The following is a 22679-nucleotide window of genomic DNA, read 5'->3' as shown; positions in this document are numbered from 1 at the left end:
GGCTGTGGTGCCCTCAGAATAGGGTCCGCCTCTCTTTTACCCTCCCGTTTTACATTCAGTGTCCTTTAGAGCTTCGGTTTATGTTTCCCATTAAGGAATCAAGTGGTGGACTCTCCTCATATTAAGATGGAAAACATAAATTATGCTTACCTGATAATTTCCTTTCCATCTGTATGAGGAGAGTCAACGGCCCTCGCCCGTTTTCTCCGTTTGGCGGACCAAAAATTTTTGTTTGTTCTTCTGGCACCATTTATACCCTGGTATTTCTCCTACTGTTCCTTGTTCCCTCGGCAGAATGGCTGGGGGATGCGTGGAGTGGGGGAGTTATTTAAGTCTTTGGCTGGGGTGTCTTTGCCTCCTCCTGGTGGTCAGGTTCTCTATTCCCACAAGTAAAGAATGAAGCCGTGGACTCTCCTCATACAGTTGGAAAGGAAATTATGAGGTAAGCATAATTTATGTATTTAAAATGTATGGAATGTCCTTGTTTTTACTATATTACATTTTTTTATACATGTGAAAGTTTGTTTCTGACCACAAATAGAGGAGAGGGAGTTATCTCTATTTGCAAATAAATAATTGAAGATCATTGCTCAGAAACATGCAAAGTCAAAGAACTTGAAGTCAAAACGAAACATTCATGAGTCAGATTCCTCATGCAATTGAGAAAAAAAAAACTTTCCAATTTACTTCCTTTAGCAATCTTTTTATATGCTTACTTTCTTTGTATATCAGTCTGTGATTGGTTAATGGCTGTCACATTATACAAGGGGCAGGGTAATTGAAAAAAACTGACAATTGTCAGAAAATAATGTACTGTTCATATTTAATGGCGCTTTAATTCAGCTATTTCATATACACAATAGAAGATTTACTTCTGTGTTGTCCTTTTTTACAGTCTCTTCTCTGTGGGCCTTCTATGGAAGTTGAGTCATTTCTCCCCTTTTTGAACTTTATACCAGAAGATAGCAACTCCTCCTTAAGCATCCACATCATATGTGCAACCCGTCTGATGGATTATGAGAAATCAATAGACACACTTCTAGATCGGTGTCCTGAGGCTGTGATATCATACGCAAAGCATGAAATCAAGGAAGGAAGGAAGGTAACTCATTTTTTTAGATTTTTTTTTTTTCTTAGGGAAATACTTTAAACGACACCACAAAAACATATTTTGATAGAAAAATGTATAGATTTTTGCCATTGTATTTAAAATGCACAAAAGTGTAAAATCAAATGCTCTAATGTGTTAGAGCATCTTATTATAGTGTTATTGATTGCATATAACCATGTGTTTAACCCCTGAAAAATAGTTATATACAGAGTTAAAGTCAATCAGGTTCCAGTAGTGCATTGCTGCTCTGTGTTTACCCTTTTGCAGGGGTTAAACAAATAGTCATATGCAAGCAACAGTGCAATATACCTAAAAGGACATCACAGCCAAAATTGGATTCCACGTGAATGCATTTCAGTTGTGAATAGAAACATTTTTGTAGAACCTAAGATGCTTGTACTAACTGGTAATGACTCCATTTTTAAATGGATAACATTAAACAATCCCCACTGGTGCTCTGGACAGCTGCAGTATTTATAATGCTGGTGCACTGAAAATATCTGGCTATGCCTTGCATGCACGTGCAGAGAAAATTGTTAACACTAAAACAGGGATAACTTTTGCTAGAAGCATTTTTGCCAATATATGTATATTGCAAATATGTTTCTATTCAAATATGTAATTAATCTATGTGCATTCAAATTTTGACCAGAATGTCCCTTTAAGCAACACTGTTCATGCTTTGACAATTTAACATTCTTTGTGCCACAGTACTACCTGATTATTGCCCTTCCAAATGTAATATTGTAATTTGTTTTTAAATATATATGTATGAGGCTGTCTTTTTTGACTCTATAGATTCTCTGTATAAAATAATATTGTTTCTCTTATCCACTAAAGCCATATTCACTTATAATCTGCTGATGAAACCCCCTTTTTTTTTTTCTTTGTATTGATGAAAAAAGCAGGTGTAACCCCATCTTGGTGCAGCATGCTTAGTTGTTCTGAGGGCTTCATTCCTCCTGACTATTGTCCTTGACTCTGGTGACCATGTAGGTCCTGTCACATAGACACTCCTGTATATTTGAAGAAATATTCCCAGTAGCATTTGTTTTGTTCTTTAAGTTGAGGCACCTCCTTGCTTATTCATCAAGATTTCATTACTGTATATTATATGCTCATCCAGATGGTCCAGTCCTTCTCTGGGACACACTCTAGGACAAGGCTTCACAAATACTGGGTTCTTTGGATATTTTAAACGATCACCTATAGCCCAATAAATGCCTTTGGGTCCTGTTGTTTTTCCACATCTGCATATCTACGTGGTAACTTGTTTCAATGGGCTTTACTCCCCTTTTTCTATCACCTTCAGTTATCTGGTCATGGTGCTATAACAGAGAGAAAGGGTACACTACATTGGTGACAAGACACAAGACCAGGAGCAGTCCGTAAAGATGCCCATTGTATCATATATGTGGAGATATGTATCTAGCTTATTATGTTCAGTCCTAAATAAGTATATTATTCTTACCCTCTAACACACAGAATTGCACCAGTCGTTTTATAACTTTAACAAACCTGTTCCATGGTTTGTACAGCAACGGGAGCTTGCTTAGTCAGTGATACAAAATCAAAAGAAGAATTTTTAGCAACATGGGAGTTCTGTTGTTTTTTTTTTGTTTTTTTTACACAAATACTTAGTTGTGAGCTATTTTAGAATTAACATAAATTATGCTTGCCCGATCATTTAATTTCCATCGTGGGGAGGAGAGTCCACTGCTTTATTCATCATATAAGAACCTGGCCACCAGGAGGAGGCAAAGACACCAAGCCAAAGGCTTAAATACCTCCCCCACTTCCCTCATCCCCCAGTCATTCTGCCAAGGGAACAAGGAACAGTAGGATAAATATCAGGGTATAAATGGTGCCAGAAGAACAAAAATAAATTTAGGTCCGCCCACCGGAGAACGGGCGGGTGCAGTGGATTCTCCTCCCCATGATGGAAATTAAATTATCATGTAAGCATAATTTATGTTTTCCATCTAAAGGGGAGGAGAGTCCACTGCTTCATTCATCACTTGTGGGAACAAATACCCAAGCTCTAGAGGACACTGAATGAAGAAAACGGGAGGGAAAAGGAGGCGGACCCTATACTGAGGGCACCACAGCCTGTAGAACCTTTCACCCAAAAGCTGTTTCCGCCGAAGGAAAAATGTCAAATGTGTAAAATTTTGCAAAAGTATGTAAGGATGACCAGGTTGCCTTACAAATCTGCTCCATAGAAGTCTCATTCTTAAAGGCCCAAGAAGAGGCCTGAGCTCTAGTCGAGTGAGCCGTAATCCTCTAAGGAGGCTTGTGTTCCGCTGTCTCATAAGCCAGACGGATCATACTCCTCAACCAAAAAGATAGAGACGTTGCAGAGGCCCTCTGCCCCCTGCGCCTTCCAGAATACACAACGAATAAAGACGGCGTCTGTCTGAACTCCTTCGTGGCTTAAAGATAAAACTTCAAGGCCCGAACCACATCCAGATTATGAAGTAACCTCTCCTTCGAAGAGGAAGGGTTAGGACACAAGGAAGGAACCACTATTTCCTGGTTAAACCCGACACTACCTTGGGAAGAAATCCCAAACCGGTTCGCAGAACAGCTTTGTCAGCATGAAAAACCAAGTAAAGAGGCTCAAATTGTAAGGCCGCCAACTCAGAGACTCTGCATGTTGATGCAATAGCCAATAACAGGACCTTGCATGAGAGAATCTTAATGTCCATAGTAATAATACATAGGCCCTCTGCAAAACCTTAAGCACCAAGTTTAAGCTCCAGAGAGGAGCCAGATTCCTGAAGACCGGTCTAATCCTAACCAGAGCCTGAACAAAGAACTGAATGTCAGGAAGCTCTGCAAGCTTCTTATGCAACAGTACCTATTAAGCCGAGATCTGTCCCCTTAGGGAACTGGTGACAAGACCCTTTTCCAGACCATCCTGGAGAAAGGCCAAAATACTGGATACCTTGACCTTGTGCCATGGGTGTCCTCATTCCTCACACCAGGACAAGCAGGTCCTCCACACCTTGTGGTAGATGCGTCTAGTGACCGGCTTCTTGGCCTGGACAAGAGTGTCGATCACTCTTTCTGAAAAACCTCTTTTGGCTAAGACTAGGCGTTCAATCTCCACGCAGTCAGCCTCAGAGAATCGAGATTTTGATGTAGAAAAGGCTCTTGAACTAGCAGATCCTTGCAACTAGGTAACTTCCACGGCGAATATGACGACATTGCCACTAGATCCGCAAACCATGTCCTCCACGGCCACGATGGAGCAATCAGAATAGCCGAAGCTTGCTCCAGCTTCATATGGGCCACGACTCGAGGTAGAAGAGGCAACGGTGGAAATATGTAGATTAGGTTGAAGTCCCAGGGTATCGCCAAAGCGTCTATAATTTCTGCCTGGGTATCCCTGGATCGCGACCCATATCTGGGTAGCTTGCAATTGAGTCTGGACGCCATGAGATCTATTTCCGGCGTCCCCATCTGCTGCAGATCTCCACAAACATCTCAGGGTGGAGAGACCATTCCCCTGGATGAAACGTCTGTCTGTTCAGAGAATCCGCTTCCCAGTTGTCCACACCCGGAATGTGGATCGCTGAGAGCAAACAATTGTTAGTCTCTGCCCATTCCAGAATCTGAGATACTTCCCTCATTGCTAGGGAGCTTCTCGTCCCCCCCTGGGGGTTTATGTAAGCCACAGAGGTGATGTTGTCCGATTATAATCTGATGAATTGGGACGACCCCAGAGGGGGCCAAGCCTTCAGAGTGTTGAATATCGCTCAAAGTTCCAGAATATTTATAGGTAGACTCGATTCCTCTTGAGTCCATCTGCCTTGTGCCTTTCTGGCACCCCAAACGGCTCCCCATCCTGATAGACTCGCATCCGTGGTTACAATCTCCCAGGATGGTCTCAGGAAGGAAGTCCCCTGGGACAACTAGCCCGGTCGGGTCCACCAAGACAGGGACTCCCTCACCAGTCTGTCCAGAGATATCTGTTGGGACAAATCTGAATGATCGCCGTTCCATTGTCTCAACATGCAGAGATCTGAGATGGAACCTGGCGAATGGATGACATCTATGCTGGATACCAGCATAGATTACCAGCCCGATTACCTCCATATACCTGGCCACAGATGTCCTGGAGGATGTCTGCAGGGCTAGACAGTGGGACACAAGCTTGCAACGTCTCTGGTCTGTCAGTAATATCTTCATCGCAGAAGAATCTAGTACCCAGGAACACCACCCTGTTGCTGGGGACCAATGAACTCTTTCCTTCATTTATCTTGCACCCGTGAGATCGAAGTAGAAGGAGGAGAGCTCTTGAATGATCCTCCGCCAGACTGTAAGATGGAGCCTGGACCAGGATATCGTCCAGATACGGATCCACTGCAATCCCTGCAAGAAGAGCTCCCAGAACCTTTGTAAAGAGTCTTGGGGCTGTCTCCAGACCAAACAGAAGGGCCCCAAACTGGAAGTGCTGGTCCAGGAAGGCAAACCTTAAAAATTTGAAGTGATCCTTGTGGATTGGAACATGACGATAAGCATTCTTCAGGTCTATAGTCGTCATGAATTGCCCCTCTTGAACCAGGGGCAAAATTGACCTGATCATCTCCATCTTGAACGATGGGACTGACAAAAACTTGTTTAGGGCCTTTAGGTCCAGAATTGGATGAAATGTGCCCACCTTCTTTGGGACCACAAAAGAGTTTGGGGGCACTGTTCCCTCTAAGGCTAGTTTTGTGAGCGGCCCAGCAGTGAAACAGTTAGTTAATTAGAGCAAAACTGGCCTTAGGGGGAACACTGGTCGGGGGCCGCCCGTTCATGCCGACTTTGACTCGGCAGGCTCCTTGTTCTGCTTGGATTATTTCAAGAGTTTGCTGGCTTCCAAGATCCCTTGGATTGCTCAGATTTTGCGGAAGGCTGCTGGAGCCCTTAGGTTTGACTTTCTTATCCTGAGTTAAGAAGGCGCCCTTGCCACCCGTGACTGTAGATATGATATAATCCAACACAACTTTCCCCTTGAATTATAGGGAAAGCAAGCAAGACTTAGATGTCATGTCAGCAGACCACGATTTTAGCCACAGAGCCCTGTGAGCTAAAACAGAAAACTCTGACGTCTTAACATTCAGGCGAATAATCTGCATGTTAGCATCACAAATGAACAAATGCGCTACCCTTAAGGCTTTGATTCAATCCAAAATCTCCTTGAGGGGGGTCTCCACCTCGACCATTGCTGAAAGTGCGTCACACCAATATGTAGCCGCACCAGCCACCGCAGCGACTGCCGCCACCTGTTGGAAAATGAACCCCGTCAGTTGGACCATCTTCCGCAACATGGACTCCATCTTTTTATCCATGTGTTCCTTAAAAGAGGAACTATCCTCAAGCAGAATGGTCATTCTCTTAGCGAGCGTGGAGATAGCACCATCCACCTTAGGGACAGTTCCGCACAGTTCAAGCTGCGTGTCCAGAATGGGGAAAAGCTTCTTAAAAGAAGACAAGGGAGAAAAGGGCGAACCCAGTTTCTCCCATTCATTTTTAATAATGTTTGCTATTTTGATAAGAACTGGGAAGGCCTGTGGCACTACTCTGCCCTTGTAAACCCTATCCAGTTTAGGGATCGAAGGTTCCTCCGGTAGTTTCGGTTCTGGAACCTCCAGAATAGCAAGCACTTTCTTCAGCAGGAAACGCAACTGCTCCACCTTAAATTTGAAATCTGGTTCCTCCGCGGACGGAGGCCTAAAAGTAGCCGATTCCGACTCAGAAGCGACATCCTCCGATAAGCCGGATTTGTCCTCCTCTGCGGATAATCTGTCTGAGATATCCAGCAGAGTCGAAGACCCCTGAGACGAATAGCAGTGCCGTACCTTCCGCTTACGCTTAGTCGAAGACCTTCCGCCGTCTGCAACTGATCGACGAAGTCTGGACGCCAAAGGGCCCCTCCAGCTGGAGGGTTAGTAGTGCCCTGGGGAACTGCTTGTGTAATCGCAGATGCTTGTAGGGAACGCACCTCGCGGGACGGAGAACCCTCAGAGGTGGACGGCTCAGTTGTACTATATACTTTTATTCTTTTTAGAAGTAGTAATATTGTCATAGCATGTTGAACAGAGCTGTAACGGAAGGAGTATCCTCCAACATATCGGAGTCCTCCATAGCTTGTGCCTTTATTGCGGACTTGATTATAGATTAAATGGCACCTTTGTATCCCAATGGCCGGGGCACTCACCACCTCCTATGACCCGGACTACAAGAAACAGCTTTCGTCTCCTCTGAACACAGGTCGAGAAAGAGGAAGTTACTGAGGCCCCACACAGTCACATGGAGTGCCATGCAGGACCACCCCTGCATTGAGCGAGAGACACGCCAAAAAGCCCGCCTCAATCTCTCTCTAACTGTTCCACACTGACAGAGCCTCATCTCACACAAGTACAGCAAAAAACAGAATAAACTTTATTTTGTATATTAAAATCCCCCCTGTTCCATAACCCCCTTCCGAGGGTATTGCCCTAGATTCCATACAGATAAAAGGAGTCACACTGTGACCCTGTCCTCTTGCGTTATCACATATATATATATATATATATATATATATATAATGAAACGATCTTACCAGAATCAACGCCATGGAACAGGAACACGGCCCTTCAAGTGTGACAGGTTAGTAGCGTCGCTCCTGACATGGACTTGATGAGTTTCGATGCCTGCTTTTATTCTCTCAATGCTGATTGCTTAAGGAGCTGTTAATTTAAGTCTGGATGGTTTCGCAGAAGAACTCCCCCTGCATCTCTGGACTCTAACTTTCACCCATGCTCTCACTGAGAGGCTGACAGGACTACTTAAAACTCCAGTCCCATTGCCAAGAGTACTACCCTCCATAAGAGACTACTCCAAATCTTCTGACACTTCTCTGCCAACCTCCTGTGACGAAAGGCAAAGAATGACTGGGGGATGAAGGAAGCGGGAGAGGTATTTAAGCTTTTGGCTGGGTGTCTTTGTCTCCTCCTGGTGGCCAGGTTCTTATTTTACCACAAGTGATGAATGAAGCAGTGGACTCTCCTCCCCTTTAGATGGAAATGCAGTTTATATGGGGATCAGACCTTACATTTGATATTTGGAAATATACCAGTTTATTTTCACTTTATTTATGATGTCTTATTTTTGTATAAGAATAGTGCATTAACAAGCCAAGTTGATGATTTCAATTTCTACTTCTTGAACAATACAAGACTGGAGATTGGTTATGTATTACTTTATATTTTATAATAGATTTCTATAAGTTATACCAGTCGATTTACTGTTAGTCAAGCCTGTGTTTCTTTCATACAGGTAGTGAAAGTCTACAATCCATTATTCCTGGGAATTACTCTTCCCTACCACTAGGAGGAGGCAAAGATTTTAAAACCAAAAGAACTCTATAAAACCACTCCAACCTCACCAAGACCTCAGTCCTGTCTTTGCCTACACTGGAGGTGGTCGAAGAATGAAGATGTGCATTTGATTCTTCAGATAGAGGGCTTCTCAGATCAAATTGAGTCCCATTTCTCCTCAGAGTACAAGTTGCTTGTTGGAGAGATGTATTTGAAATAATGGAAGTGACATAGATTTTCCGTGCGTGTAGATTTTTGTGACGTATGTTGGCCTTTGGGTCTGTGCACATCGGCATGTTAGTGTGCATACAATTTTTTAAAGTGTTTTTCATAAGGGGTAAGCTTTTCTCTTTCTTCAAGAGCTCTTCTAATGGGGATAATATCAGTTGTCTTTATTATTAGGGTTTTTTTTGCAGTTATGGAGCCTTGTAATTCTGTCTCTTAATCTACCTTTGAAGCTGGGTCATTTGAACATTTTACTACCAGTATTAAATTTCCTTCATAAATCTTATGCAATAAATGTATTACTGTTTTAATGCATTCTGATCATTACTAGTACTGTTTTTGTTTCAAATGGTATTATTGCTCCTTTTGTTTGTTCCTTACAGGAAGAATATACTACTTTGTTGATCAAGAGTCTTAATCTGATCATTTTACTTTCATCCTTTTATTTCATTTTATGTTAAGCATATTCATTCTCTTTTTAAGGGAATTTTTGCTTTCTTACTTACTTTAGAGGTTACATGATCCTAAATAGATGGGGATATACCAGTTAAATTATGTATACTGTTTAATCCCTTGGTATGTTTCTTGTCCCTGTTGCAGTTTCTGAGATTATATCCAGAATTGTATTTATTTCTTCTTAAGGTTTAAGAATTTGTATCCTTTTCATGCTTCTGTTATTGAGCTTTTGGAAAATATTCTCAAAATGGTTGAGGCAATTTTTACTCTGGCTATATGTTATAGCATTCCTTTTAAAGATCTGGAAGATAGCTCTTCCTTTATAGTCCCTTTAGTTAGAACATTTATTTCCTTCCTTAGGAGGGCTTATTTGCAAGCAAGATATATTTTAAGCCCAGTAGTATATATTGCTGATATGGCTGTTGCTTGAACTTTGTCTTTCTGTGCAGTTTTTTTTTTATTCTTCCAGTAGGATTTTTTTTAAGCATCTTATGTTGTTTAAATGTGCAAAAGTTTTCTTTTGTTGTCACTCACTAATGTCTTCAACTGTTCTTTCTAGAAGTGCATTATAATTAGAATCTTGTCTGCTGACATGATTTCCTTTGTTATTTTTATTGAAGAATAATAGAATAGTATACACTTTGACAGAGGCTTAAAACAAACAAGGTCTCATGCAAGAGATGATATTACAAATTGAAATTCCTTAGAAAAGGCATCTTTAGACAAAAAAATAAATAGATCAGATTTACAGTAGTAATATGGGTATATATTTGACACAATACAATTTGTCAAAACAATAGAAAAGAAAATATAATAATCATGAATTTTCGAGAGCAGAATCACATAAAAAAAAAAAACATCACTAATGAGTAAATTTTTGCTCTGCAGGTAGCCTTCACAAAATTATATATTAAATAGGGTATATCTTGCCACTTTTCTGCTAAGGTTTGGATGCTTTCTTCTCCTTTTTTTTAGCAAGGTCTTGCACCAATATGATAGATGGTGGTTACCCTGTTTATAAATGTTTAAACATGAGTATAAAGGGGAGTATAAAGGATACCAGTCATCTTTGTAACTTCTAGGGAAGAGACTCAATAGATAGTGCCTGGCTTGTAAGAAGGCGAATAAATACTGGTCCTCTAAATCAAATTCTACTTTTAAATCCTGGTAGGATTTAATTGATCTAGAATCAATATTAATCAATTGACGTGGAAAGTTTAACCTTTTAATGCCGTTACGCCGTTCTGTTCCGTCATAATTACACTGGGCTTTAAAGCCGTTACGATGGAATAGAACGTCATAGCTAACGGATGTCCTGAAGCCTTCTATGCTTTCAGTATTTGATCGCGGTCTGGAGGGCGTTCCTAAGGTTGTGGGGACGCCCCCCAGACGCAATCCAATAATTGAAAGCTTTCTTGAAATAGTAGGATGGTATCTTTCCATGAGAGTAGTAGTCATTCAATAAATATAGTATAGTGTGAACAATATTGGGAACTAAAATTCTATAGAATCCATTGGGTATTTGATCTGGGCCGGCTGTTTAGAGATAAAGCCTTAATAGCCGTCATTATCTTGAGTTCTGTGATGGGTTCATTGAGAGCTAGTCATTCCTGTAAAGTTATCCTAGGGGTACAAATTTGGTGCCAAAGGTCCTCTTTATTTTGGGTATCAACTCTATCCTTCTCGTATACTTTCTGGTTGTATTTATAGAATTTGTTACACATATCCTGGGTCTCAGAAAGAGATACAGCCCCAATTTTAATAAGGTCTATCCAATTAGATTTCTTATGTCATATTAGCAAGTTTCTTGACAGATCTATTTCCAAACTTAAAAAAAAAGCTCTGTTTCCTTAACTCTTCCCTACAAGAGGTTTGGATTAAAAAAAGGTCATTTTTTTCATAAATGGAAAGAGTCCACAGCTGCATTCATTACTTTTGGTAATTCAGAAGCTGGCCACCAGGAGGAGGCAAAGACACCCGAGCCAAAGGCTTAAATACCTCTCCCACTTCCCCCATCCCCAGTCATTCTTTGCCTTTCGTCCCAGGAGGTTGGCAGAGAAGTTTCAGAATTATTCTCTTATGGAGGGTAGTACTCTTCAGCATGGGACTGGAGTTTTAAGTAATCCTGTCAGCCTTTCAGTGAAAGTTAGAGTCCGGAGATGCAGGGAGAGTCTTTCTGTGAAACCGTCCCGACTCGTATTAACAGCTCCACAAGCAATCGGCATTGACGATTTTCGCTGCCTGCTTCTTTCAAGACCATGGCAGAAGCTATGCTACTATCTGTCACACTTGAAGGGCCGTGTTCCTAGTCCACGGCTTAGATTCTGGTAAGATCATTTCATTTTACTTTCTTCATGAAATGTACTGTATTACAGATGTTTTCCCGAGGGGCTACCAGCGTGCGGGCCTAACTTATAACACAGGGTCTCAGTCAGGCTCTTTTTGTATCTTGGAATCAAGGGTTAATATCTCCTGAGGGGGGTTATTGAACAGGGGGGGTTTAATCATGTTTGTTATGTGATTCTACCTGCTTATGTGTAGTGTATTTGGCTCATGGCTGTGGAACATAACGGCTTTTGGAAAGTTATGTGGCCTTACAGTCGGGTGTGCTTTTTTGGACTATACGGTTCTCCTGGTGACCGGGCGTGGTCACGTTTTTGGCCTCCATTTCCGCATTCCTGACTGTGTGGCAACGGAGAAATTCTGGTCCGCTGGTGTCAGGTTCATAGGTGGTGGTGAGTGCCCTAGCCATTGTGGTTGTCAGGTGCCGTTTTAGATTTTTGGTCCAATCTTTTGTATCAATATCCTAGTTATGGAGGAGTCTGATATTGTGGAGACAGACGTCTCTGTTTCATTTTCTTCTCCTTGCGCTGAATGCGTATTGCCCTGGATGATACAAGCCTATCAGTTATGTTCTGAATGCCGTCTTAGAGTGCTCAATTCCTCGGGATCGGGGAATCAAAGGGCCGCTGAGCCATCCGCCTCTGGGGCTTCTGTCCTCCGAGTGGCGAGTTCCCTTCCACCATCGCTTACTACGCATGCACGTAACCCAGACTTTGCTTATCCTTCTCTGGAAGGTGGCTTGTTCGGCACGATGTCGCATGTCCATAATTTTGGCACTGCCGAATCTGCAACTTCCAGAAGTTGGCTTAAGATATTGTTTGAGTTCTGTTATCCAGAGCCCTTCAGACATGGGATGGCCTGTTCAGCTCTCGGGTGGAACGACTGTCCACAAGACTTCAGGGGGTCAACCTTCGGTGCCGGAGTCTTCTTTTGTTCCGGCTGGGGTATCCTGTGCTTTTCAGTATAGACTGGCGCGCCTTCGTGTTTTATTGAGGCACGTTGTGGCGTTGTCGGAAGATCCCATCCTTTATGGATCTGAGAATTGTCAGTCTGCTTCTTTGAATAGCTTACAGAATTAGACCTAAGGGGATTAAGTATTCTTCTTATAGTCTTGTTATTGAGTATCCTTTCCAGTTCTGAGCTTGGGAGAATAGGGTCCCTGTTGAACTGGTCCTGTGGGTGCGCCTGTTCTTCTTAGGCGATAACCTGCGGGTTGCCTTATCTTTTATTTTTATCCAGTGAGGATTGTTTTTATTTGGTTTAAAGCTCATGTTGGTTTTTATCTGGAGTCAATACTCGCAATTGTTTGATTGCACTGTTTCTTCTAAGGAAGTTTGTTCTGGATTAATTTTAGTCCTATGTGGCCTTGACAGTGAGGGCCCTTGTTTTCAGGCTGGTCCTGATTGGGTTCAGATATTCTGTCCTGAGGCCTAATCAGACACGTGGCGCCTATTTTGCCTGGCTGGTCAGGTAAGGGCACCGAGTGCTTCAAATTAATATGTGTTATTCCTTGGTTTTTTTAACAAGTTTCAACTAAGCATTCTGAGAGGACCTGAGGGTCTGTGAGGCAGGGGGGATTGGTTCAGTCCTCATTAGCCTTTGATGTTGGTCGTCTGGGACTAGGATTTCTACTGCGACACACTCAATTGATCCGTTTTTCTGTCGGGTCTTAGAGTGTCTCCTTCCCTGCGTGGGTTGGAGGTTGGGAGGACTTCCGTCCTCCTTGCTTCCGGTTCTGGCAGCGGTCTTGCCTCAGGGGTTCTTTGAAATTGCCCCTTTTGGTCTTGTCTACTTTAATTTAGGAAGTCAGGGCCGTGTTTTCCTACTTCCGGGAGTTAGTCGTCTCCATATCAGGGACGATATGCTGTGTTGTCTCCTTCTCCAAGCTTTGCTTAGAGGTTTTTCTAGGTTTTTCTACTGGGGGTTTGGATGCTCTGCATTCTTTTTCCTTGGGTGTGGTCCTCTGGTTATGTATCCTAAGAGGACTATGGAGTCTAGCCTTTGTTCTACTCTCTATCTTTGGGTGACTCTGTCCTTGTTGCTTTCCCTTGGTCTTGGATTTCTTGTGTGTTGTCCTCGAGGCCCTTGGGTTCTAGAGTATTTGTGCAACTCTGTCGCGCCCTAGCTTATTTTTGGAGGTTGGACTCCTGCTAGGGGTGTCTCTTCCCTTGGGCTGGGAATTGCGAGTGAGTCTTGTTCCCATTCTCCGGTTTAGTCTGGTTATCTTCCTCTGTGAGGTTTGATTCCTTCAGACAAGGTATTTGTGTTCCCTGGGGTGTTGTAAACAATCTGGGGCCCGGGCCCAGGGTTTTTGTTTTGGATCCTTATGGATGTCTGGAGACTATGATCCTGCGGACTGGTCCAGTGAACACAAGTTTTGGCTTTAAGACTAGCTCATTGAGCCTGCAAGCAGCTGAGCCAGGATTTGCGTTCACCTTTGATTGCTGACATGTTCCTTATGGACTGTTTGGTCCTTGGAAAGGTCCTGCAATGGTTTAGTTGTAGGCTTTGCTGGCTTGTAAGCTGATAGTTGATATGTCCTTTCACTTTGCGTGGGTTCTGTAATACATCAGTTTGCACATGGACTTTTACGGAGTGTGTTCAGGAGTTTTCTCTCTGTGGGATCGACAGTGGTGTCTGGATGAATTTTATTCGGTCCATGGTTTGATCAGACTATGACTTTCTTGTCTTCTGTCACGAACCAACCTCCAGGCTAAAAAGAAAAGGTCTGGGAGGCATTCTGCTCGAAATGGCTGTGTGGGGATTTGAACTTGTGGCTCTGTCCTTATTTATCCTGTTTGCTTGTATGTTGAGCCACAGCCAGTTCTAGCAGATCAGTTTCAAAAGCAACTTAAAATATCTGTTAAATGAGTATTTGTCTTACTTGTAATTACACCTGTGCAAAACACAGGTACTCTCAATTTTGGATTTACTCAGAACCAATCCTGTGCAAAACCTCCCTATTTAAGGCTGGCTGTTAGGCTGCACATTGTCTTCACATTGTTTCTGTTTTGTCACAAGTCAGAACCTGTTTCCTGTACTTCAGTACATTTTGGAGGAAGACTTCACCTTTGCACCTGTTTACAAGTTTGTTTCCTGCCTTGTGCAATTCCTGCACTTCAGTTATAACCAGGACAAAGACTTTATCTTTCAACCTGTTACCTGTTTACTAGGTTGTTTCCTGCTTTGTGCAAATCCTACACTTCAGTTATTAACAGAACAAAGACTTTACCTTTAAACCTGCTACCTGTTTACAAGTTTGTTACCTGCCTTGAGCAATGCCTGCACTTCATTTATTACCAGGAGAAAGACTTTACCTTTAAACCTGTTACCTGTTTACAAGTTTGTTTCCTGCTTTGTGCAAATCCTGCACTTCAGTAATTGCCAGGAGAAAGACTTTACCTTTAAACCTGTTACCTGTTTACAAGGTTGTTTCCTGCTTTGTGCAAATCCTGCACTTCAGTTATTACCAGGTGAAAGACTTTCCTTTTGAATCTGTATCTCTGCTTACTTGTTTGTTCCTTTCCACTCCTGGCTTATGTGGAAATAGCATACCTGAATAGTATATATTTAAAATACCCTGCAAGTATTTGCTCAAAGTATTTTGTAATTAAATAAATCTGATATCTTTTCAATCTATATGGCTTCTACTAATCTTCATTTAAAACAAATGTTCCAGACAATGAGGCTCCAACAAAATATCCTGAGGCAGAACATGACATCTTCTGGGCATGTGCGCTGTCCCTTATCTGTGCTCTCCCCTTTGAGGGGGTAGTTGCCTTTCTTAAGAGGTGGAATTTTCTTCTCTCGGGAGGGCCGTTGACCTGCCCTGTGTGCAGGAGGTTGGAACAGGTGCTAGGGGATAGCGGTCTGCTGTTCCGGGGCTTGTTCTGTTCCAACTATGGAAGTTGAGGTCTCCAAGTCGGGGCGGTCTCTAGCAAGGCTTGTGGACTATCTGTGGGTCAGAGTCATTGGGGCTCCTTCCTTCTTTCAAGGTTTTCTTGGCTTCGGACGAAGTGGGTTTTTGTTGGGTAGGGGTTTTCAGGCCTGGTGCCCTCAGAATGGGCCGCCTCTTATACCCCCTGTTTTAGCATTCAGTGTCCTCTATAGCTTGGGTATTGTTTTCCCAAAAGTAATGAATGCAGCTGTGGACTCTTTCCATTTATGAAGAAAAACTTAAATTATGCTTACCTGATAATTTTCTTTTCTTTAGATGGAAAGAGTCCACAGCTCCCCGCCCATATTTTTCTGGTTTTGTATTCTTCTGGCACCTTTTCACCCTGATATTTCTTCTACTGTTCCTTGTTCCTTGGCAGAATGACTGGGGGATGGGGGAAGTGGGAGAGGTATTTAAGCCTTTAGCTGGGGTGTCTTTGCTTCCTCCTGGTGGCCAGGTTCTGAATTCCCAAAAGTAATGAATGCAGCTGTGGACTCTTTCCATCTGAAGAAAAGAAAATTATCAGGTAAGCATAATTTAAGTTTTTCTTCACTAGCTGACCTATATTTGAGCCAGTTACTCCTGGTGGAAGAGGTTAAGTAAGCATTATATGCATTCGCTACTTGGTTAGAAAGCTGTTTTTTCCTGGCTAACATTTTCTTCTTAAATTTATTCATAAATGCTTTAATTTCGCCTTTTAAAACGACTTTTGCTGCTTCCCAAAAAATTGCAGGTTTATTAATATAATTTTGATTATTGATGGAGTATGAGTATTCTTGCCATTTATTTTTCAGCCAGTGTACGAATTTCTCATTATTTATCATGAAGAAAAAGTTGTTAGCTACCCAGTTTTTATCAGCTGCTTTGTGTATAGAAATAGTAATCGGGGCATGATCTGAAATAAGAAAGTCTTTAATGTCAGCTTTCAAATCCATAGAGAGCATTTTCTCCAAGACCAAGAACATATCCAGTCGAGAAAATCCTTTATATGTGCGAAATTCACAAGTATAAGCTTTGATATCAGGATGAAGGTTTTGCCATATATCTTTAATTTTAAGGGTATCTCTAAATGACTTAAAAAGGGTAGTTTCTATCTTATACTTGTGGGTTCGATGAGGGCAGACTTTACTTCTATCTATCGGGATTTTAGCCACCATGTTCAGGTCGCCAACAACAATTTCATTTGGATCTGTAAATCGTAGTAGTTTAATTTTCATTGAGTTCCAGAAATCCAGATCATAATTATTGGGTCCATATATGTTACATATTACAAAGGGGACGCCTAGAATATTTAATTGTAACATATCTACCATTAATATCTTTGTCAACATGTTTCAGTTCGTAGGATAGATTTTTACTTAGAATTGCTACCTTCTCGCTTCCTCCCTATACTATCAGCTGTAATAACTTCAAATATCCAGTTACATCCATGCATTAAAAATCCTGGGGGGAAATGCAAACATTACTAAGCACAGTGACTGCTGAGGGGGGCAAAAATGTAACAGGGAAGGGAGGGAAGAAAAAAAAAAGGAGGAAAAAGGGAAAATAAAATCAGCATAGAGAAATTCTACAAACAGCGTTTGAATTATTGTACTTGTTTGGAGAAATCCTGGACTTCTCTCAGGGAGGAGAAAATCTTCCATCTCTCTTTTAACTTTAAGTTTAGCTGGGTAAATTATGAAAGCTTGCATACCTTTATTAATAAAATGTGTACATAGTTATTGTATCTCCTTTCTTTTACTTTGGGTTTCGGCAGAGAAATCCTGGACAATAAGGATTTGTTTGTTGTCTGCAACAGGCAGATCTCTTTTCTTTTTAAAATACCTCATAATCTTGCTTTTGTCTTCAAAGTTTTACGATAACCAGCCTGGGGCATTGCCTAGCCTCTTTTCTATGCATGATAGTCCCTATTCTGTTGGCCCTTTCAACAACTAAGGGTGGGGGGGGGGGTCACATAGTGGTATGTCTAGCAGTTTTGGAAGAGTTAAAGTAACAAAGTGAAAAAGTTAATCATATTCTTGTGTTTCAGGGAGACCTATTATTCACAATTAGTTATTTGTTGTCCTCCCTTTGGAGCGATTCGAAATTAAGGAACTGATCCTCAAGATCAGAAATATGTGATTCCGCCTCTGTAAGCCTATTGGCGTATTGTTTGACATTGCTCGAAAGGGAGGCCAGATCTTTCCTGACCTATAGAATTAACTCCTGAGATTTTTTTAATAAAGTCTTGTTGGTCTTCTTTTTATATGGAAATGAGGAACCATCATCTATATTGTTTTGTGAAGACTCTTGAGCCTGTTTGGCTTTTCTTTTCCTGTCCCTCGCAGCCATTAGGGATGATTTAGGTTTAGTGTTAGTGATACATTTCTCCATAGGAGAGCCTAAGAAGTGGCAGAAAAAAAAAACAGGGGGAAAAGATGAGGGTGAGAGTACGGTGGGGGGGAGGAATTAAATTTTATCTCATGGATATAGTAGTGGCAGAAATACACTGTTCTGGTAGTTCTCAGGACAAAAAATAGGTATAATAGGCCTCAAAGTAGGTACGATCGTGTAGGAAGCTTCCTATAATATAGGTGTATAGGTATAATGTAAGTGTATGTCAGCAAATGTTGTAAAGTGCCCAGGAAATATGAGACAATGAGCAATGTGAATAATTGACTAACCAATCAAGATAACACTTTTTTCTTTTCACAAGGGGGATATGTTTTATCTCAGGAATATATTAAATAGCAAAAGATCACTATTATAGGGATTATCCAATACAATACTAGGAAGTAGAGAGCCTCAGTATAACTAGGAAAAGTATAGCATACTCCCTAAAGCTAGAATAGTAGTTAGCACATATTCTGGTGTATCAATAATATGGAGTATTTAAAAAACATTAAAGCACAAATCAGCACTTTCCTTTGCTCTTTCTTTGCTTTACATTAGAGAAGGCTATATCAGCTCAGAGTTAGTAAGGTGCAGTAGGGTTTGTATCAGCAACTGTTATGAAATACTAATGATGTGAAATAATAAAAAAAAAAAAGCAAACTCAAAGATTAAGCAGTGATAACACTTATTTACTCTCGCTACAAGCCAACAACTAAGCAGGCCTTATTGTTGGTATAGCAATATGGAGATGGAGCTTCACAGAGGTATACAGCTGTAAATAGAAAAATTAGATAAAAACTCTCCATAGAATATAAGTGCTCAAAGTGTTAATTGCATCAATTTTTAAATGCGTAAGAGATATAGGTCCAGAGGGAAGGGGGTCAGGCTCCAAGCTTCAAAACCAGTGATACCAGTAGGGATATATATAAGTTGGGCTTTATAAAGCAACCATGTGGGCTCTTCCTTGACATAGGAGTTAGAAAATTTCCTTTTTTCCTTTAGGGGTTAATTTGCATAATATAGATTTTTTTTGCAAAGCGTATAGGGCTGGAAATTTCCAAGCAGGGTTAGAGTTAATCCTTCAAGATTAGGAAACTTAGTTATTTCAGAAATGAAGAGTTAATAGTGTGTAAGGAGCTGTTCAAGGTAAGGCAAAACCTCTCTTCCCCCCCCCCCTGCTTTTCTTCTTTACTTTGTTCCTCTTCTTTCATTAATGGTATCCCATTTATTAGAGAACCGCAATATTGGTGGGGCTAAATAGTTAATGATATTAAACAGTCCCAGTATGCTAGGTTGCTGGTGTCTTCACTGGAGTAGATGGATTAGTGCAGCTGGAAGCCAAAGGTCCCTTGCCGTAGCTAGAGGGGTATGTTATAGCTTAATTAGGCAATCTTTCCCCAGACTCATTGACCAGCAAACCGACTGTGCAAACATAGAAATAAGAAAAAGTGCTGGTTTCACCTAGATCTCTTCCAGAGATGGAGTCTGCTGACGAAGAAAACACAGCCAATTCCTGGCTGCAGCCAAACAACATCAGCATAAGTTGAAGAATAGAGACTTCGCCGTGGAATTCCACTTGCTTACAGCACTCAGCTGGGGGTAGCTCCCAAAGTCAGGGGTGGGAAGGAGAGGATGAAATGCCTTGTGCTGCTACTGAGTCAGCACGGGGTCTCCACGGCCCGGCGATAGGGCCTCACTGCTGTTTCCCCCTTTAGTGTTGCACTCCACCGTCTACCTTTGCAGAACCAACAGAGAGGCCCAGAGGTGTGCTAAGGGTGCTGTTGTGCCCGGCCCGAGGGATTTGAGACAAGGGCTGAAGCGTGGCGTACAGTCTCCACCACATGCTGACATGATTTCTAATTCCAAACTGTGATATATTTCTTTACAGAGAAAGATTTTGTTTGGTTCTTTTTTGGATTTCCATTATTTCTATGGTGTCTTGAGTTAGGTTGCCGAGTATATTTTAAGCTCAGATTTGTGTTTTGTCCCTTTTCATTGGAACATAAAACTTTTTTTCTTCATAAATGGAAAGAGTTCACAGCTGCATAAATTACTTTTGGGAAATAAGAACATGGCCACCAGGAGGAGGCAAAGACACCCCAGCCAAAGGCTTAAATACTCCTCCCACTTCCCTCATCTCCCAGTCATTCTTTGCCTTTCGTCCCAGGAGGTTGGCAGAGAAGTGTCAGAAGTTTGTTTTCGTCTCTTATGGAGGGTAGTACTCTTCGACATGGGACGGGAGTTTTAAGTAATCCTGTATGTCTCTTAGTAAAGGCTTGGATGAAAGTTAAGAGTCCGGAGATGCAGGAAGAATCTTTCGGCGAAACCATCCCGACTCATTTTAACAACTCCACAAGCAATCAGCGTTCTCGAACTTCGCTTCGCTGCCTGCTTCCTTTTCTCAAGTCCATGGCGGAGGCGAGGCTACTGTCTGTCACTCTTGAAGGGCCGTGTTCCTGTTCCATGGCGTAGATTCCGGTAAGATCGTTTCATTTTACTTCTTCATGATTGTACTGTAACTCATTTGTTCCTGCGAACTCACATGAAAAATACAGGGTCTCAGTGGGACTCCTTTAGTATCTTGGAATCAAGGGTTAATATCTCCTGAGGAGGATTATTGAACAGGGTTTTTTTAATCATGTTTGTTGTGTGATTCAATCTGCTTATGTGTAGTGTTAATTGGGCTTTTGGCTTTTTGGAACATAACAGCCTTTCGAAGTGAAGCAACCTTACGGTTGGGCGCGCTTTTTTGGATTATACGGTTCACCTTGTGAATGGGCGTGTTTACGTTCTGGTCTCCCATTTCCGCATTCCTGACTGTATGGCGACGGAGAATTCTAGTCCGCTGGTGTCTGGTTCATAGGAGGTGGTGAGTGCCCCAGCCATTGTGGGTGTCAGGTGCCGTTTAAATTGTTTTATATAAAATCAGTGGATATAGGAGGCGCTATAGAGCCGTAGGATATATAGATATAAATAAATGTAAAATTCACTGTATCGTGACCAGTTAAAACATTCAAAAAATTAAAAATCCAAAAATCCCAATGACCCTTAAGGGATACGTTAAAATACTATTTATGTGCAAAATCTGTGATAAAAAATCGGTGATAATTGAAAATAAAGGAAAATATCTACGTACATATATATATAAAAACAATTTATCCAAGTGAAAAATCAAAGTAAAATAAATGCAGTATATCAAAGTGCTACCAATGATCAAGTGACAATAATTAGTAAAACACAGATGTGATTTTTAATAAGTCAATGCATAAAAGGTTGACACAAACAATCCATATAACAATCAATCATACATAAAATAACGTGAAACCGGTTTAAACATACACACTATGCATAACCACTCAGATTCCCCAAATCAAATGGGGCTGGCGGAGAACACCTATAATGACTGTGTTCTAATCTTGGTGATTAGAACACAGTCATTATAGGTGTTCTCCGCCAGCCCCATTTGAATTGGGGAATCTGAGTGGTTATGCATAGTGTGTATGTTTAAACCGGTTTCACGTTATTTTATGTATGATTGATTGTTATATGGATTGTTTGTGTCAACCTTTTATGCATTGACTTATTAAAAATCACATCTGTGTTTTACTAATTATTGTCACTTGATCATTGGTAGCACTTTGATATACTGCATTTATTTCACTTTGATTTTTCACTTGGATAAATTGTTTTTATATATATATGTACGTAGATATTTTCATTTATTTTCAATTATCACCGATTTTTTATCACAGATTTTGCACATAAATAGTATTTTAACGTATCCCTTAAGGGTCATTGGGATTTTTGGATTTTTAATTTTTTGAATGTTTTAACTGGTCACGATACAGTGAATTTTACATTTATTTATATCTATATATCCTACGGCTCTATAGCGCCTCCTTTATCCACTGATTTTACATTCTTGATTCTCTATTGTCTAGGGAGGAGACAATAACCTTTAGTGAGGCTAAGTAGGGTTTTGGTCTAGCGCTATACCCTATCCGTATCTGTCTAAATTGTTTTATATATAGTCCATTTTTTTGATATCCTTTATCCAGTTATGGAGGATGCTGATGTTGAGATTGCTCAACTCTCTGATTCAGATTCTTCGTCCTGTGACGAATGCGAATTGGCCCCATTGACTCAGCTCAGTCAGTTATGTTCTTTAGGCCGTCCTAGAGCTCCTTGTTCCTCGGGCTCTGGGATTCAAGGGAACCCAGGTTATGTGTTTTCCTCCTCAGAGGGTGGATTGTTCACCCCCCCCCCCCCCCCCAAAGGTTGTGGCACGTTTTCGCTTTTACATATTTTTGGCGCTTGTTCGTCTATTAAGTCCAGATGTTTATTTGCGATTGTGCTCGTGCCCGATTGCCCCAGGTCTCTCGGCCACTGGAGGGCATGCGCAGTTCCCTGCGTGTGTAACTGTTCCTGAGTATTGTGCCTTTCGTTATAGGCTGGCTCGCCTTCGTGTTTTACTCAGGCACGTTTTTGAGCTGTTTGGGGACCCTATCATCAACAACACATGTGAGAACCATATTACAAATTATAGAAAAATATAGACTGAATAAGGGGACAGAGAGTGGCAAGACTCTGCCGGAGGCCTTCCTGCTGTCCCTGGACGCATTGAGGCACTCGACAAGACTGCCCCCTGTCACCAATATTATTTGATTTATCATTAGAACCGTTCATTTATTTATTGAAACAAATTCCATTTGGCATTAAAATAGAGAATCTAGAAATAAAAGCAGCTGTATATGCAGATGATCTGATGTTGTTTGTTGAAAATCCACAAAAATATATAAATGAGATAATTGCAAATATAGAAAGTTTTGGGGAGATATCAGGCTATAAAATAAATATTACTAAATCTAAAATTTATTGGCTACAA

General features: G+C 41.3%; 1 protein-coding gene across 2 annotated transcripts in view; it reads left to right on the top strand.

Moving 5' to 3' along the window:
- The window catches only part of HPS3 (HPS3 biogenesis of lysosomal organelles complex 2 subunit 1), a 178374-nt gene that overhangs the window by 133635 nt on the left and 22060 nt on the right, over positions 1–22679 (top strand). For both annotated transcript variants that reach the window (XM_053709994.1, XM_053709993.1), the window contains exon 16: positions 896–1102. In XM_053709994.1, the coding sequence (XP_053565969.1) occupies positions 896–1102 (207 nt within the window). The remainder of the gene's footprint in view (positions 1–895; positions 1103–22679) is intronic.

This window comes from Bombina bombina, chromosome 4 (genome assembly GCF_027579735.1).
Source record: "Bombina bombina isolate aBomBom1 chromosome 4, aBomBom1.pri, whole genome shotgun sequence".
Classification (NCBI taxonomy): Eukaryota; Metazoa; Chordata; class Amphibia; order Anura; family Bombinatoridae; genus Bombina; species Bombina bombina.
The sequence above is the reverse complement of the archived record's forward strand: the minus strand, read 5'-3'. Positions and strand labels throughout refer to the sequence as shown.